This window comes from Cajanus cajan, chromosome 1 (genome assembly GCF_000230855.2).
Source record: "Cajanus cajan strain Asha chromosome 1, NIPB_CcT2T_4, whole genome shotgun sequence".
Classification (NCBI taxonomy): Eukaryota; Viridiplantae; Streptophyta; class Magnoliopsida; order Fabales; family Fabaceae; genus Cajanus; species Cajanus cajan.
In genome coordinates, this window is record NC_138517.1 from 34,193,259 (window position 1) to 34,211,779 (window position 18,521).

The following is an 18,521-nucleotide window of genomic DNA, read 5'->3' on the forward strand; positions in this document are numbered from 1 at the left end:
TGTGACACCCTTCTACCCCATAATATATAAGTAACAACAATAAGAATAATTCAATAAATATAACATCAAGAAGGGTCCACATATTTTAATAAAAACTCATAGGTTCACAAGTCTTGAAATAAATAGAAATAATAATAATAATAATAAAGTTTTACTCTTAAAAGAAAATTATCAAGGTCTCTAAAGAAAATGAAAGGAATCCAGAATTTACAAATATAAGGTGAATATAAAACCCTTAAAAATAAGTCTCCTCAAACGACAAATAACAATTCATAACTAAAGCATCCTAAATTCATGCCCCAATGTCACATCCTATCAGAGCAGAACCCTTTCCCTTTAGAACTCAACACTATGAGTGCCTTCATCTTCACCTAAAAGAAAACCACATAAAAACAGGACGGTGAGAGATAGATAACATCATATATGAACATAGAGCTACCCAATTCCCACCCCACACCGTGCACCAAAATATCATCATTAAATATAAACAACAAATACATCTCATATAATTACCAAACATCATTTTTTTTTTCAATCATACAAGCTTTCATACACATGCTCACTATATGCTCATACACATCTCCTCTCCTAAGAGTCTCAACTTGGCACTCTGCACAATGGGCGTACCTCGTCAATTCCCTTAGTTGTTGCCAATGCGGGCATACCGTTCTCACACCCTCCCAGGGCCGGTATGTTGCACGGTTAAACACCCAGCGGCCCGTGCAAAGGCAATCCACCCACCGTTAAACCCTCTGTGGCCAGTGAGCTGTGCAGTTAAACACCCAACGGCCCACGCATGGAATGCCTCCCGTCATGGTCCCCCCTGTCTCAACCCCTCTCTGGGCCCAGGGTCCAATGCAATATAGCCACGTCTGGCTTCTCAAGCACCACATGCAACTCATAAGTCTCATGCAACTCATGCATCCCACGTAACTCATAATTAATGCATCTCCATTATATAACATCATCACATGTCAATAACAATCCATGCAATATCATCCTCACATGCTAGGTACCTATCATTAAGTTATCAACATCATAGATCACAAATTTCACATAATTCTTCACACACATCACAATATCTATGACATTCAGTTAATAATTTAACCATAACTCGAGATATACATATCCTTTCTAAGTGATCCCAACTCCATTAGAATCCTAACATCAATATCTACAACTTTCATGAAGAACACAAATCCTAATAAAGTCGTTTAGGTTACCATTCAGGGCTCACAAAAATTGATGTTGTGGTTCGCACACAGATTGGAAGGCTCAAATTGCAACTCACATAACGTGATCAAATATTAATATTTTTAACCGATTCTTGTGTCTAAATGGTAGCCCCAGATGTCTAGTTTCTAACAAAACAAACGGCACTCGATTTGGATAACGACACAGAAAGATATCGCAAAATTACAAACGTATGTCGGGGTCCCGACGCCCGACGCCCAAAACTGGCGTTGAGCGCCCAAATCTCTGCCCAGACTCCCCTCTGTGCAATTAAACCTGCGTTTTACGAGTTCCAACAAGGTTTTTACCAATTTTCACTACTTCTACACCCCGTTGGTTCAGTTTAACTCCATTTATATTCTTCATACGTTCCAAATCAATCCATACACATCTCAAGCCTCAAAAATTGGTTTCCATTGGTTTTACAAAAAAAAATCTAAACTCTTCTTAACACATAAAATTCAAGTCATCAAATTTAAGGATAAAGAATTAACAAGAAAGCCCCAATGGAATTCAAAGACAATTCAAGAAATACGTTCTTCCAAATGAATTAAGAATTTAGAACATCGATTGCACAGATAATCGTTCATAATTTTAAATAGAGTTCCTAGAGGAACTTAGGGATTGCCCTCACTACTCGAACACCCCTATATTCACATATGAAGAAACCCATCCCACCGTACCTTAAGGATGATGAACGAAGGCCAACAGAAGAACGACGGAGCAATCTGAACACTTTACGCCTTCCTTCAAGAATTTTCTCCTCTCCCCTCTTCCTTCAAGCGTCTGACGTTAAAATGAATATTAGGTAACTGACTACCCCCAAAACCCCTCTAATAATTCCGACTGGGCCAGGCCCATACTCACCCGCCCATTCCCCTCTATTTAATTAAAATGGTAAATAAATAATTAAAAAAATAAAACAGTTTCAACTTCTATAATTATTTAAAATACCAATTTATTTTCTGCTCTCTAGAATATAAATATAAATAACTACTAGACTCAAGTTTCTCTCGTAAATATAATTATTATTATTTAGAATCTACTGCAATTTTATAAAATTACTAAATAAAATGATATAAATTATTTTCATAAAAATAGTAATTAATTAAAATTTAATTAATTAAAAATTTAGGATGTTACAACTCTCCCCTCCTAAAAGAAAATTCGTCCTCGAATTTACCTAAAGCAAACAATTCCGGGTAAGAATCCTTCATCTTCTCCTCAAGTTCCCAAGTAGCATTTTCCGGCGTTGCTCCACCCCAGATCACCTTAACCAAAGGAATTTCCTTACCTCGAAGTTGTTTCACCATTCGATCCTCAACTCTCACCGGTATGGTTTCTACTGTCAAGTTTTCCTTAACTTCAAGATGATCCGACTCAATCACATGCGAAGGATCATGGATGTGTTTTCGTAGTTGAGAAACATGGAATACATTATGAAGATTTGACAAATGTGGAGGTAAAGCGATTTGATAAGCCACTGTACCGACTCTCTTAAGAATTTGATACGGACCGATGAAACGAGGTGTAAGCTTTTTAGACTTCAATGCTCTACCAACCCCAGTCCACGGAGTGACTTTCAGGAATACATGATCTCCTTCTTTGAATTCTAAGTCCTTCCTCCTCTTATCAGCATAACTCTTTTGTCTACCCTGGGCTGTTCTCATTCTATCTTGAATTAACTTAACCTTCTCTGTGGTTTGTTGTACTACCTCCGGTCTTAAAACAAGATTATCTCCCGGCTCACACCAACACAAAGGTGTTCTACACCTCCTACCATATAGTTCTTCATAAGGTGCCATGCCTATGCTAGAATGAAAACTATTATTATATGTAAACTCTATCAAAGGTAAGAAACTATCCCAACTACCCCCTTGATCTAACACGCAGGCTCTAAGTAAATCCTCTAATGACTGTATAGTTCTCTCAGTCTGACCGTCAGTTTGAGGGTGATAAGCTGAACTAAGTCTAAGCTGAGTCCCCAATGCTTGTTGCAAACTCTCCCAAAATCTAGAAGTAAACCTAGGGTCTCTATCTGAAACTATGCTAGATGGTACACCATGCAATCTCACAATTTCACTAATGTAAAGCTTAGCAAGTTTCTCTAGGGAATACTTAATATTAATAGGTAAGAAATGTGCCCACTTGGTCAATCTATCTACAATCACCCAAATAGAATCGTGCCCTCCAACAGTCCTAGGCAAAGCAACTACAAAGTCCATGGAAATGCTATCCCACTTCCACTCTGGTATACTCAAGGGTTGAAGTAATCCTGAAGGTTTTTGGTGTTCTACCTTAGCCTTCTGGCATACTAGGCAAGCACTCGCAAACTCCTCTATGTCTCTCTTCATTCTAGGCCACCAAAACATCTTCTTCAAGTCTTGATACATTTTGGTTGAACCTGGATGGAAACTAAGTTTGCTTTTATGCCCCTCTTCAAGTATCAAACGCCTAAGGGTAGCCTCACTAGGTACACACACACGGTCACCAAATCTTACTACTCCATCGCTACCCAATACAAACTCTCCACCACTACCTCCTTCTATCGCCTCTCGCCTAGCCACTAAGAATGAATCCTCTAACTGAGCATCTCTAATCTCCTTCAACATGTCATTACTTACACGAATCATGCCTAATCTTATGCTACTAGAGGTAGTCTCACAAGCTAAACTTAGATCCCTAAACTGAGCTAGAAGGTCCATCTCTCTAATCATCAAGGAAGATATGTGAAGTGATTTTCTGCTTAAAGCGTCCGCTACGACATTTGCCTTACCTGGGTGATAACTCAACTCAAAATCATAGTCCTTCAAGAACTCAAGCCATCTCCTTTGTCTCATATTTAACTCTTTCTAATCGAACAGATACTTAAGGCTCTTATGGTCGCTAAAAACCTCGAATTTAGAACCATACAAATAGTGTCTCCAAATCTTTAAAACAAATACTACAGCTGCCAATTCAAGATCATGGGTAGGGTAATTTCTCTCATGGATTTTCAACTGCCTAGAAGCATAAGCTACTACCTTTCCCTCTTGCATCAACACTCCACCTAGCCCCATCTTAGAAGCATCACAATATACTACAAAAGGTTTATTAAGGTCAGGCAAAACTAGAACTGGTGCACTAGTCAATTTTTCCTTAAGGGTTTGGAAACTAGTCTCACACCTACTATTCCATACAAAGGGAACTCCCTTTCTAGTCAATTCAGTCAAAGACAATGCTATCTTAGAAAACCCCTCTATAAACCTCCTATAATACCCAGCTAGTCCAAGGAAACTTCTAATCTCGCTCACAGATTTAGGGGATTCCCACTTAAGCACAGCTTCTACCTTAGAAGGATCTACACCGACCCCCCCCCCCCCCTTTGAAATCACATGACCTAAGAAACTCACCTTTTCTAACCAGAAATCACACTTAGACAATTTAGCATACAACTGTTTCTCTCTTAAAATCTCAAGTACTACCTTTAAGTGCTCTTCATGCTCCTCTTTAGTTTTGGAATAAATGAGTATGTCATCTATAAAGACAACTACAAATTTATCCAAGTACGGATGAAAAATTCTGTTCATATAATCCATAAAAATTGCAGGAGCATTAGTCACACCAAAAGGCATTACAAGGTATTCATAATGTCCATATCTAGTCCTAAATGCAGTTTTGGGTATGTCCTCCTCTTTCACTCTAATCTGATGGTAACCTGACCTAAGATCAATCTTACTAAACACACATGCCCCAACCAGTTGGTCCATAAGGTCATCAATCCTAGGCAATGGATATTTATTTTTAATCGTTACCTTATTGAGTTGACGGTAATCTATACACAATCTCATGCTACCATCCTTCTTCTTCACTAATAGGACAGGTGCTCCCCAAGGTGATACACTAGGTCTCACAAACTTCTTCTCTAACAGCTCCTCTAGTTGTTTCTTAAGCTCGGCTAACTCCAAGGGCGACATCCTATAAGGTGCAGCTGAAATGGGTCCCGTCCCCGGTATTAAGTCTATGGAAAACTCTGTCTCCCTCTCGGGTGGTAGATTAGACATATCCTCAGAGAACACATCAGGGTAATCGCATACTATAGGTAATCTATCCAAGACAGCGCTACTCTTAGAACTCAAAGAAGCTAGTAACATGTATACCTGGCCATCTTCTCTCAGAGACACCTCCACCTGGTTGGCAGTCAAAAAGTCTTTGCTCTTTCTCTCAAGGGGTTGACCAAAAACAACAGTTTTATCAGCACAGTTCAAAAGAACATGGTTGGAAGATAACCAGTTCATACCAAGAATGATGTCTAGCTGACTCAGAGGCAAACAAATTAAGTCAACTAAGAAGTCTCTACCATTAATATGAACAGAACAATTCAAGCATACGCCGGACGTAGAAACTGACCCACTAGTTGGCGTCTCCACACTCAATACAAAAGGTAAGGAAGAAACAGGCAATCTCAATTTGGAAACACAAGCATGTGATATGAACGAATGAGTCGCACCCGAATCAAACAATACAACTAAAGGAATTCCAGCAATGAAACCCATACCTTGGATCAAGTCGTCGGATTGAGCGGCTTCAGTACCACTCAAGGCAAATACTCTCCCTGTAGCTTTCGGCTTACTGGCACTGCCGCTAGCACTAGCACTCCTGCTGATACCGGTACCCCCGACTAGCACTAGTACTCCCCCCAGCCTCTCCACTAGCCGTCATTGGTCCTTGCTGTGCACGAGGACAATCTCGAGAAATGTGCCCCCGCTCATTACATCTGAAACAGGTGACCTCCCTATCCCCACATTGATTAGCTCGGTGCCCTGGCCTCCCACACTTGAAGCAAGTGAAGGAAGGAGTAGAACCAGTACTCCCAACTCTAGATGTCTGGCTCGTGGATGGAGCTTGACTCCTCCTATGCACTGAACCCTCACTACCCCCGTTACTGTTTGAATTTCCAGCAGGACGAGATTAAGGCTTACTCCTGCTAGAAGACCCATGCCTGCTCTGATTCCTTACAGGCCCTCCACTTTTGTAGTGAGCAACTCTAGCCCGATTATCTTCATCATAAACTCTGCACTTGTTCACCAGCTCGTGGAATCTAGCAATGCCCTGGTAGTTGAAAGCTTGCTTGATTTCCGGTCGAAGACCACTAATAAATTTCACACATTTCGCTTCCTCATTTGCAACACCCTCATAAGCGGGACAGAATCGTACCAGTGCCTCAAACTTGGCCACATAATCTGCCACAGTATCATCCCCTTGCTTCAGCTCAAGGAACTCCACCTGCTTTTTGTTGCGAATATCTTGTGGGAAATACTTCTCCAAAAACAACCTCTTAAAATTATCCCACGTCATCAGAGTACCCTCAGCAATCATCCTCTGGTAGGTACTCTGCCACCAGATTCCAGCATCTCCAGACAACATGAAGGCAGCCAAAGATACCCTCTGTACCTGTGGACATTCAATAGCTTGGAATATCTTCTCCACCTCAAACATCCAGTCAGCAGCACCATCCGGGTCATAGCCACCACGGAAGGTAGGTGGATGGTTCCTCTGGAACCGAGCAAGCCAGTCCACTTCTTGATGTTGGTTCAGGTTGCCTACAGCCTGAGCCATAGCCATCAAGGCCTCAGCGATAGCACGATCATTCCTACCTCCCCCAGACATCACTTTTCTGATTCACAGAAAAGTAGAGAGTCAAAACAAAACAAACCAATTAAAACAATCATCTCAGTTAAACAACATCACAGCACAACCCACAGAAACATAGCAAGCTCATAACTCAAGGCCGAATGAATCGACCTGCTCTGATACCACTAAATGTGACACCCTTCTACCCCATAATATATAAGTAACAACAATAAGAATAATTCAATAAATATAACATCAAGAAGGGTCCACATATTTTAATAAAAACTCATAGGTTCACAAGTCTTGAAATAAATAGAAATAATAATAATAATAATAAAGTTTTACTCTTAAAAGAAAATTATCAAGGTCTCTAAAGAAAATGAAAGGAATCCAGAATTTACAAATATAAGGTGAATATAAAACCCTTAAAAATAAGTCTCCTCAAACGACAAATAACAATTCATAACTAAAGCATCCTAAATTCATGCCCCAATGTCACATCCTATCAGAGCAGAACCCTTTCCCTTTAGAACTCAACACTATGAGTGCCTTCATCTTCACCTAAAAGAAAACCACATAAAAACAGGACGGTGAGAGATAGATAACATCATATATGAACATAGAGCTACCCAATTCCCACCCCACACCGTGCACCAAAATATCATCATTAAATATAAACAACAAATACATCTCATATAATTACCAAACATCATTTTTTTTTTCAATCATACAAGCTTTCATACACATGCTCACTATATGCTCATACACATCTCCTCTCCTAAGAGTCTCAACTTGGCACTCTGCACAATGGGCGTACCTCGTCAATTCCCTTAGTTGTTGCCAATGCGGGCATACCGTTCTCACACCCTCCCAGGGCCGGTATGTTGCACGGTTAAACACCCAGCGGCCCGTGCAAAGGCAATCCACCCACCGTTAAACCCTCTGTGGCCAGTGAGCTGTGCAGTTAAACACCCAACGGCCCACGCATGGAATGCCTCCCGTCATGGTCCCCCCTGTCTCAACCCCTCTCTGGGCCCAGGGTCCAATGCAATATAGCCACGTCTGGCTTCTCAAGCACCACATGCAACTCATAAGTCTCATGCAACTCATGCATCCCACGTAACTCATAATTAATGCATCTCCATTATATAACATCATCACATGTCAATAACAATCCATGCAATATCATCCTCACATGCTAGGTACCTATCATTAAGTTATCAACATCATAGATCACAAATTTCACATAATTCTTCACACACATCACAATATCTATGACATTCAGTTAATAATTTAACCATAACTCGAGATATACATATCCTTTCTAAGTGATCCCAACTCCATTAGAATCCTAACATCAATATCTACAACTTTCATGAAGAACACAAATCCTAATAAAGTCGTTTAGGTTACCATTCAGGGCTCACAAAAATTGATGTTGTGGTTCGCACACAGATTGGAAGGCTCAAATTGCAACTCACATAACGTGATCAAATATTAATATTTTTAACCGATTCTTGTGTCTAAATGGTAGCCCCAGATGTCTAGTTTCTAACAAAACAAACGGCACTCGATTTGGATAACTACACAGAAAGATATCGCAAAATTACAAACGTATGTCGGGGTCCCGACGCCCGACGCCCAAAACTGGCGTTGAGCGCCCAAATCTCTGCCCAGACTCCCCTCTGTGCAATTAAACCTGCGTTTTACGAGTTCCAACAAGGTTTTTACCAATTTTCACTACTTCTACACCCCGTTGGTTCAGTTTAACTCCATTTATATTCTTCATACGTTCCAAATCAATCCATACACATCTCAAGCCTCAAAAATTGGTTTCCATTGGTTTTACAAAAAAAAATCTAAACTCTTCTTAACACATAAAATTCAAGTCATCAAATTTAAGGATAAAGAATTAACAAGAAAGCCCCAATGGAATTCAAAGACAATTCAAGAAATAAGTTCTTCCAAATGAATTAAGAATTTAGAACATCGATTGCACAGATAATCGTTCAGAATTTTAAATAGAGTTCCTAGAGGGACTTAGGGATTGCCCTCACTACTCGAACACCCCTATATTCACATATGAAGAAACCCATCCCCCCGTACCTTAAGGATGATGAACGAAGGCCAACAAAAGAACGACGGAGCAATCTGAACACTTTACGCCTTCCTTCAAGAATTTTCTCCTCTCCCCTCTTCCTTCAAGCGTCTGACGTTAAAATGAATATTAGGTAACTAACTACCCCCAAAACCCCTCTAATAATTCCGACTGGGCCAGGCCCATACTCACCCGCCCATCCCCCTCTATTTAATTAAAATGGTAAATAAATAATTAAAAAAAATAAAACAGTTTCAACTTCTATAATTATTTAAAATACCAATTTATTTTCTGCTCTCTAGAATATAAATATAAATAACTACTAGACTCAAGTTTCTCTCGTAAATATAATTATTATTATTTAGAATCTACTGCAATTTTATAAAATTACTAAATAAAATGATATAAATTATTTTCATAAAAATAGTAATTAATTAAAATTTAATTAATTAAAAATTTAGGATGTTACAACTCTCCCCTCCTAAAAGAAAATTCGTCCTCGAATTTACCTGAAGCAAACAATTCCGGGTAAGAATCCTTCATCTTCTCCTCAAGTTCCCAAGTAGCATTTTCCGGCGTTGCTCCACCCCAGATCACCTTAACCAAAGGAATTTCCTTACCTCGAAGTTGTTTCACCATTCGATCCTTGTAGACCCCTAAAATTGTCCGGGTCGGAAATAAAGCTCAAAGACTCTCGAAGACCGAAGGAAAGTCAGCCGGAAGGACTCCTGGAAGACCCTAGGATGATTCTTTGTAGGTCTAGAAGTCTTAGAGTAGCTTAGAATTAGGGTGTGCGAGGATTGGAGCTCAATACACCCTCCCAGAGGTTCAATACGGCCGTACTGAGCCATTTGAACTGCAATACGGTCGTAGTGAACTCAATACGGTCGTACTGAAGTTTTTTGAACTTCAGTACGGCCGTACCAAATTCAATACGGCCGTACTGTAGTTCAAAATGGCTCAGTACGGGCCGTAGTGAAATCAATACGGCCGTACTGAAGTTTTTGAACTTCAGTACGGCTGTACCAAATTCAATACGGCCGTACTGTAGTTCAAAAACCCAGTACGGGCCGTATTGACCTCCCAGGCCGTATTGCGCCCCAATCCTATAAATAGGACGTCATTTGCACGTCCTCCCACACTTTTTATACATTCCTCATCCCTCCTGCTGAGTATTCTTGGGTTTTTGAGCTATTCTCTGCCCTAGATATCTCTCCGGGAGCCGATCCGACGAAGTTCTTGAGTCACGAGCCATTAGCTTGAGATTCGAACAAGTCGAAGGGAAATCTCTCTGATTTCCATAGTAAAAATTATCTTTAGGGGAAAGGAGCGAGCGGACGTGTAGTGGGAAGGAGCGCCAAAAAGCCTCCTAAACTTCGTTTTGAATATATAAAAGCCCGCTTCGAAGGTTTCTTTCTAAATCCTTTCTTTTACTGCTCTTATTTATTGCTTTTTGATTGTTGCATTACACGTTTAAAGCTTTCATCATGTAAATATTATATCTATAATCGTTTCTAATAAATAGGGGTAATTTAGTAATTTTACATTGTTATTTATGAAATAATCCGTCATAGGGAACCCGAAAGGGGCGTTGTGGGGTGCTAACACCTTCCTCGCACGTAATCGACTCCCTTACCCGACTCTGGTTGTAATGGCCAAGGTTGATTTATGAAAATCAATTGCCTTATATCTTTTTCCAATGTTTTGAGTAAAATATTGGTGGCGACTCCAAGAACCCTTCTTTTTACGAAAACCGCTAATCTATGGAGGGTCCTGTTTGGGATTAACATAGGTTGGTGAGAATCATTTAATAAGTATTGTTAGTTCGATGAGGTCTCAGTTTGAGAATAAGTCGTTCTAACAATCTATCATTTTTTCCAAACTTTAAAAAGAGTCCGACCATCGTCGCGAATGCCAATGTCCGTTTCGGCGGGTGGTGATAGATGGCGACTCCACTGGGGAAGCCTCGAGAGTCAGTCCCATTTAGTGATGGATTATTTCTAAAATAATAGTTTAAAATTACTTCATTACCCCTCACTTGTATGATAACATGTTTTATCTAGCTGGCTTTAATAACTGTTGCGTGTTTAAATTTTCGCAATTGTTTGAAATATAATCTGCACACAAACCTTTGCACACAACAGTTCCCTCTATACCCGGGGGCATGAGTGGAAAGCCATAGGGAGTGGATGTTAGTACGGCCGGTTGTCGAATGGGTCTATAGGTGCCCGTAGACCGTTGTCAGAAAACATCACTCAAGGTGATAACCATGAACTCGAGTCCGACAGTGCGTTGGAGCTTTCCATCGACTTACGACGAGAGGAATTGGGTCCCTATAATGGGGGCACCTTGGGGGCCTTAGACCAGTGAGAACAGTTAGAAACTCCTTGAATATGCACTTTTCTGCAGGATACCCCTACCTCGTGATTCGTTCGTGACTGTTCGTGGATGAGTGAATTGTTTATGCATCGTTTATGTGACATTGTTTGAGCATACATTGCATTCTTTAAACATACAACATTCCTTTTTTTTAAAAAAAAAATAAATAAATAAAATAAATAGGAATAAGAATCTTCCCTTACATGGTGTTAACATCTACCTTCATCACATTCATATAGGTAGTTTTCATTTTCACCCAAAAAAAATAAATAAATACAAAAACAAAATACCCAAGAAAGAGAAAAAAGGGTCATTTATCCAAACCAAGCAATATCATGCATCATCCTAGGGACATCCTGAAAACATGATAATGTTTAGTTGAATAAATACAACGCATGCATATTCAACGCCATCATCTCATATCATGCATTCTTATCGTAGATCATGGAGGGATCTAGGGGAGTGCAAGGGCAGTAGAAGAAAGTGGACTTCTTATTATACCGTGCTAAGAGGTTGGATCACCTCTGTTCTTTGATGCCACGTGAGGCTCGTGTTGAGTTCGAGAAATCATATGGACGAGTCCTCGATTTGATGAAGATATGTGTGGATCCGGCCTTTCTGAGAGCATTGGTTCACTTTTGGAGTCCCGATCTGCGTTGCTTCGAGTTCCCCCAGTTTGACTTAGTTCCTACTCTCGAGGAGTACGAGCTCATGCTGCGATGGCCCAAATCAGCAGGGGTCTATGTCTTTCATGGTAATTATGTGGCCGTGGAGAGGGTCGCTACTCAAGTCAAACTACCATCACGATCATCTGTCTTAGTGGGGAACGACAGTATCAAAGGTTGGAAGCTCTCTATGATCGAGGATCACCTTTCTTCCTTAGCTGGTGAGGGAGATTGGTCAGCTTTCAACAAGACTCTAGCGTTAGCTGTGTTTGGGACAATCTTATTCCCCTTTCACGCTAACACAGTGGACCATGCCGCTATGGATGCTTTCTTCACATGGGACGTGCACATGAAGAGTCCCGTGCCTGCCATTCTTGCCGACACCTTGCTTTCTGTCAACATGTCTCAGCAGAAGCAAGGGAAGATTATCCGATGTTGCACCTCCTTATTATATGTGTGGAGCATCACACACTTCTATGCCTCTAGTCACATGGGGACTTTGCCCGATCCGTTGAGGAATTTTTCAAAGATCCCCGTATGCCGCCGTTATGCTTCCGAATGGAAGGAAGAGATGGAACAGTGGAGCATTGAGCACTTCACATGGGTTTGTCCTTGGTTCCGTCCGAGCAATGTATTGATGAGATGCGGCAGTTACCCAAGCATACCCTTGATGGGCCTCAGAGGTTGCATAGCTTATTCACCTAGATTGGCTATGAGACAACTTATGAGGACTCAGATTATTCCTACCAAAGAGGAGCTTGGAGGATTGTGTTTCTCCTTTGATTCCGAGCATCAGAGGGACATGCACGCTGTCATTAGAGCGTGGGAGAGACCAATCTACGAGGAAGATCGAGAGCTTGGAAAGCCTCGGGTATCCGTCTCCACCGACTACGAGATTTGGAGGAGCGAGAGGGGGGTGCCCCAACCATCCACCTCTTGCGCAACCGCAGTCACAAGGAGGGTGCTACAAGAACAAGTCGATGCCTTGACCAAGAAGCTGGAAATCATGGGAGCTCAGATGAGAGTTCTTGAAGAGAAAAACGAAGAATCCAGTTTCGCCATTGACGGTCTACAAAGGCAGTGCAAGAAAAAAGACCATGAGATAGAGCGGCTCAAGGACGAGTGTGCTAACCTTAATGAGAAGGCTACTCGGGCATCCAAAATGCCAAAGGTCGAACCGAGTAGTCAACTCCGAGATGTTGACGCAAAGATAGCACACCTTGAAGCCGAGTACGCAAGGCAGGCACAGTTGATCAAGTACATGCAGGATGACTTACTCTTGACTCGATCCGATGCGCAGCAATGGCGGGAAGTTGCTCAACAACAAACCACAAGCCTTTCCGATTTTCGCAAGAAGGAAAAGGAAGGACTAGCACATATGGCTAAGCTCCAAGAGGAGAAGGATCGAGCTGAAGACGAGCTTAATGAGCTGCAAGCCATGATCAACTACCACATTCAAAAGGCGAAGGACGCTCAAAAGATTAGTGATGATATGAGCCAAGCAGTCCATACGCAAGTTTAGGCAATGGCCCGTCATGTAGAGGAAGCCGAAGATGAATGGAGAAGAAACATGAACCCGCCTGTGGGTTTCTATCGGCTCTTCTCATTTTGTAAAAAATTGCTTCAAAGCATTGTATAACAAGTTGTACACTTTCCTTGATTAATAAATTGAATTTTTGAGATCTATGGAATCTTTCAATTGCCTTTGCATTTCATAGTCATTCATTCGCATACATCCCTCCTAGTAATTTATTAATAACATTAATAAAAAGAAAGGATTAATCGATGCGTATGTTCAGAATGGATCGCACGCCGTTCGTTATCAAATGTAAGCCAACAACCGCGCCAAGCGAACGCACATCAACTCTGTTGTTGGTAATCAAGACGAATAAAGGGGAAGGTCCGATACCATTGAAGATCACTGCTCCAAGACCTTTTCCCTACGAATCGAATAAGGCTGTGCCATGGATATACGACATCCATTCTTCTGCCGACAGCGATATCTCTAACATCGCTGGACTTGGGGGCATGACTAGGAGTGGCAGGATCTACACTCCCGAAGATCTTCACGATAAAGCTCCCAAGAATAAAGGAAAGGAAAAAGAAAAGAAAAAACCGAGGAAAATAAAGAATCCGAGGATAAAGATCAAAAGATGAAGAGGAACCAAGATCCTTCTCGACGTTCTTTAAGCCATATCTTTAGGAAGGCCGGTTCACAAGCGTCAAGGCCGGTCGTCGTCATCAAGTGCTCTCCTCCTTCCGATAGGGATGTATAGACCTGATGACTGTTAGAGATCACTCCTCGGGGACAGCCCGACCCCCGAGCCTCGATAGGGCACATGTTTCCGCTAGAATTATAATAAAATCATTCTTTATTATTTCTTATTGCTTCTTTTCTTGCTTGCAATAAATTTCTAGACCACATTATTTTAACCCTGTTTGAATAAGCATGAATGAGGTTAAAATTGTCTTAATAACAATAAACCCGCATCATTTTTATGTGGAAGTGTGTATGACAACTTGGAGCACCATTCCTTGGCCTCGACAAGTGCCATCATGGATAAAAAAGAAATCCTTTTAAAACAAAAATCATAAAAACAAAAAAGCTCGGCAAGAAACCCAAAAAGGGGGCTGCGCAAAAATAAGAGCAAAGAACCCGCTAGGAATCCCACGAAAGGGTGACCTAGGCAAAAGTTAGGGTTGCAAAAATGAACAAAAACAAAGGTCCGCTAAGACGCCACAAAGGGGTGTTTTAGGCAAAAATAAGGACAATCAAAAAGCGAAAATAAATCCATGATGGTACCATGAGCTGAATTCAAAAAGAAAGGTTCAAGGAAACTATTTAAGTTGTCGAATCACAACGTCAATAACAAGACTTCCTTAACTTCATAAGTGTTTAATCAAACAAGCCTAAACACATAAGCCTACCTTGGCCAGCCATTCTTACAAAAACCATTTTTAAAACAATAATAATCTCCTCTAAAACACAAGCTTTTGAACAAAAAATACCTTTCCCTTCTTTTCTCTTGTCCCAAACGATTTTAGAATAATCTAGTGGAAACATGGAGATATAGTGGTCAATAGGAGGGTTGACACGTCTTCTAAAGGAAGGGAAGGATCATTGGGTCGATGACACCAATCTCGATATAACACGCATCATTCCTCGGTTACAGAAATCGGCAGCGCACAGCCCGTCTAGAGGAATGGCAAAAATCCAAGCAAAGAAACGCATCGGTTAATTCTTTTGAAAAATAAATCAAATAGAATTAGGTGCATCATACCGCATACATGCATACAGATGATAGGTGTACTGGAAGATCACTTATTCTCTGTTTATTGAAAAAACAAACAAAAAACAAAAAAACAAAAAAACAAAAAATAAACTTCAGAAAAAAACAATGCGCCCGTACCATGTTCAGTACGCACGTACTAAAATTAGGGTTATGAACAAATTTTCAACTCAATACGGGCGTACTGAAATGAATACGGCAGCATTGGCCATAACAACGTCCACACCAATACGGGCGTATTGAATTCAATACGGCCCGTATTGGCCCATTCTTTTGTACATCAACAACATTTTCATTCCTCTGCATACTTTATCTGTGAGTGTGTTTGAGATCCCTCCGATGCCGAAAAAAAAAAGCCAAAATCGACAAAAAAAGAGAAAAGGCAAAATTCAGAAAATATAGAATAACTGAGCCTGGAGAGGCTTGCCGAAATAATACTCCCCAGAGATATCTCAGCTTGCACTCTTGGGCCGAATTCCTAGTGAAAGCTATCAGAGCAAGATCAGCAAGATTCCTCAACGGAAGCATGATCATCCAAACAGAGCATCCGAGTCAAAAGACTCAGACTTCCTCAGTGGAAGATGGCTTTCCAACTCAAGCGACGAGTGAAGCTAAGCCTGCAGAGGCTTTCTAAATAATACTCTGGGATACACAAGATCCTCAATCCCCATTCGCCTACTCAGAGGCACTCCTTCAAAAAAAAAAAAAAAAAAAAAAAAGGGAAAATCAGAAAAGATCAAAATGACAGAATCCCCCAGCGAATAACAGCCTACGCAGAGGCAACAAAACCAGAAAATCAAAAAAGAGTCACCCGAATAAGGATAACCGGGATACTCCACAAACGTCGAAAGGACGTCAGCCAATCATAAGGCATCGCTCACATCAGAAAGAGCATCTTTGTGTCTGCATCCCCAAGGAATCAGAATTTCCCCAGTGGGCACCAACGACGCAATGGAAAGTTGGGACACAAGAACCTATGAGTAACTGCACATCCCCTAGACGGATCCCTGCGTTATCCAGCCCTCAGCGGCACCCAAATCGAAAACAACCGTCGAAACAACATCGTGGACTGTGGAGACAAAATCATCTCAAATCCCTGGAGAGGGCAAACTCGCGCTACCAAAGTGACCAGAAGCACGGAGGTATGCAACCCTGGGGAGGGCAAACCGCAGACCCTGGAGAGGGCAAACTCAAGCTGCCAAAGTGATCAGAAACACTGAGGTATGCAACGAGCCTGGAGAGGCGACGACTAATACTCAGCTACCCCGTCGTCAGAAACACGGAGGTATGCAGCTGCCGAGGTTGTCAGAAACACCAAGGTATGCACGAGCCTGGAGAGGCGACGACTAATACTCAGCTACCCCATCGTCAGAAACACGGAGGTACGCAGCTGCCAACATCGTCAGAAACATGGAGGCATGCACACCCTGGAGAGGGCAAACTCACGCTACCGAGGTTGTCAGAAACACCAAGGTATGCACGAGCCTGGAGAGGCGACGACTAATACTCATCTACCCCGTCGTCATAAACATGGAGGTATGCAGCTGCCAACATCGTCAGAAACATGGAGGCATGCAGACCCTAGAGAGGGCAAACTCACGCTACTGAGGTTGTCAGAAACACCGAAGTATGCAACGAGCCTGGAGAGGCGACGACTAATACTCAGCTACCCCGTCGTCAGAAACACGGAGGTATGCAGCTACCGAGGTTGTCAGAAACACCAAGGTATGCAACGAGCCTGGAGAGGCGACGACTAATACTCAACTACCCCGTCGTCAGAAACACGGAGGTACGCAGCTGCCAACATCGTCAGAAACATGGAGGCATGCACACCCTGGAGAGGGCAAACTCACGCTACTGAGGTTGTCAGAAACACCAAAGTATGCAACGAGCCTGGAGAGGCGACGACTAACACTCAGCTACCCCGTCGTCAGAAACACGGAGGTATGCAGCTGCCGAGGTTGTCAGAAACACCAAGGTATGCACGAGCCTGGAGAGGCGACGACTAATACTCAGCTACCCCGTCGTCAGAAACACGGAGGTATGCAGCTGCCGAGGTTGTCAGAAACACCAAGGTATGCACGAGCCTGGAGAGGCGACGACTAATACTCAACTACCCCGTCGTCAGAAACACGGAGGTACGCAGCTGCCAACATCGTCAGAAACATGGAGGCATGCACACCCTGGAGAGGGCAAACTCACGCTACCGAGGTTGTCAGAAACACCAAGGTATGCACGAGCCTGGAGAGGCGACGACTAATACTCAGCTACCCCGTCGTCAGAAACACGGAGGTATGCAGCTGCCAACATCGTCAGAAACATGGAGGCATGCAGACCCTGGAGAGGGCAAACTCACGCTACCGAGGTTGTCAGAAACACCAAGGTATGCACGAGCCTGGAGAGGCGACGACTAATACTCAGCTACCCCGTCGTCAGAAACACGGAGGTATGCAGCTGCCAACATCGTCAGAAACATGGAGGCATGCAGACCCTGGGGAGGGCAAACTCACGCTACCGAGGTTGTCAGAAACACCGAGGTATGCAACGAGCCTGGAGAGGCGACGATTAATACTCAACCTGGAGAGGCCACTCAACAATTTTCCCACCGGAAGACACTACAAGTCGGAAGGATGGCTTACTCCCCGGACAATTGGGTCAACTCCTTTACTTGTCAACCGGTACACCAAAAAGCCGTTCGACTAAGTAAAGGGGGGGCAGCTGTAGACCCCTAAAATTGTCCGGGTCGGAAATAAAGCTCAAAGACTCTCGAAGACCGAAGGAAAGTCAGCCGGAAGGACTCCTGGAAGACCCTAGGATGATTCTTTGTAGGTCTAGAAGTCTTAGAGTAGCTTAGAATAAGGGTGTGCGAGGATTGGAGCTCAATACACCCTCCCAGAGGTTCAGTACGGCCGTACTGAGCCATTTGAACTGCAATACGGCCGTAGTGAACTCAATACGGCCGTACTGAAGTTTTTGAACTTCAGTACGGCCGTACCAAATTCAATACGGTCGTACTGTAGTTCAAAATGGCTCAGTACGGGCCGTAGTGAAATCAATACGGCCGTACTGAAGTTTTTGAACTTCAGTACGGCCGTACCAAATTCAATACGGGCGTACTGTAGTTCAAAAACCCAGTACGGGTCGTATTGACCTCCTAGGCCGTATTGCGCCCCAATCCTATAAATAGGACGTCATTTGCACGTCCTCCCACACTTTTTACACATTCCTCATCCCTCCTGCTGA

General features: G+C 42.4%; 1 protein-coding gene across 1 annotated transcript; it reads right to left on the reverse strand.

Annotated features, from left to right (window-relative positions):
* Nucleotides 1-271: 271 nt before the first annotated feature.
* LOC145949507 (uncharacterized) lies at nucleotides 272-8,874 on the reverse strand. Its single transcript, XM_083059494.1, has 2 exons — nucleotides 5,771-8,874; nucleotides 272-371 (listed from the first exon to the last, which is right to left on the reverse strand). Exon 1 carries the CDS (start codon nucleotides 6,880-6,882, stop codon nucleotides 6,184-6,186), a length of 699 nt encoding a protein of 232 aa, XP_082915620.1. The 5' UTR covers nucleotides 6,883-8,874; the 3' UTR covers nucleotides 272-371; nucleotides 5,771-6,183.
* Nucleotides 8,875-18,521: the final 9,647 nt, after the last annotated feature.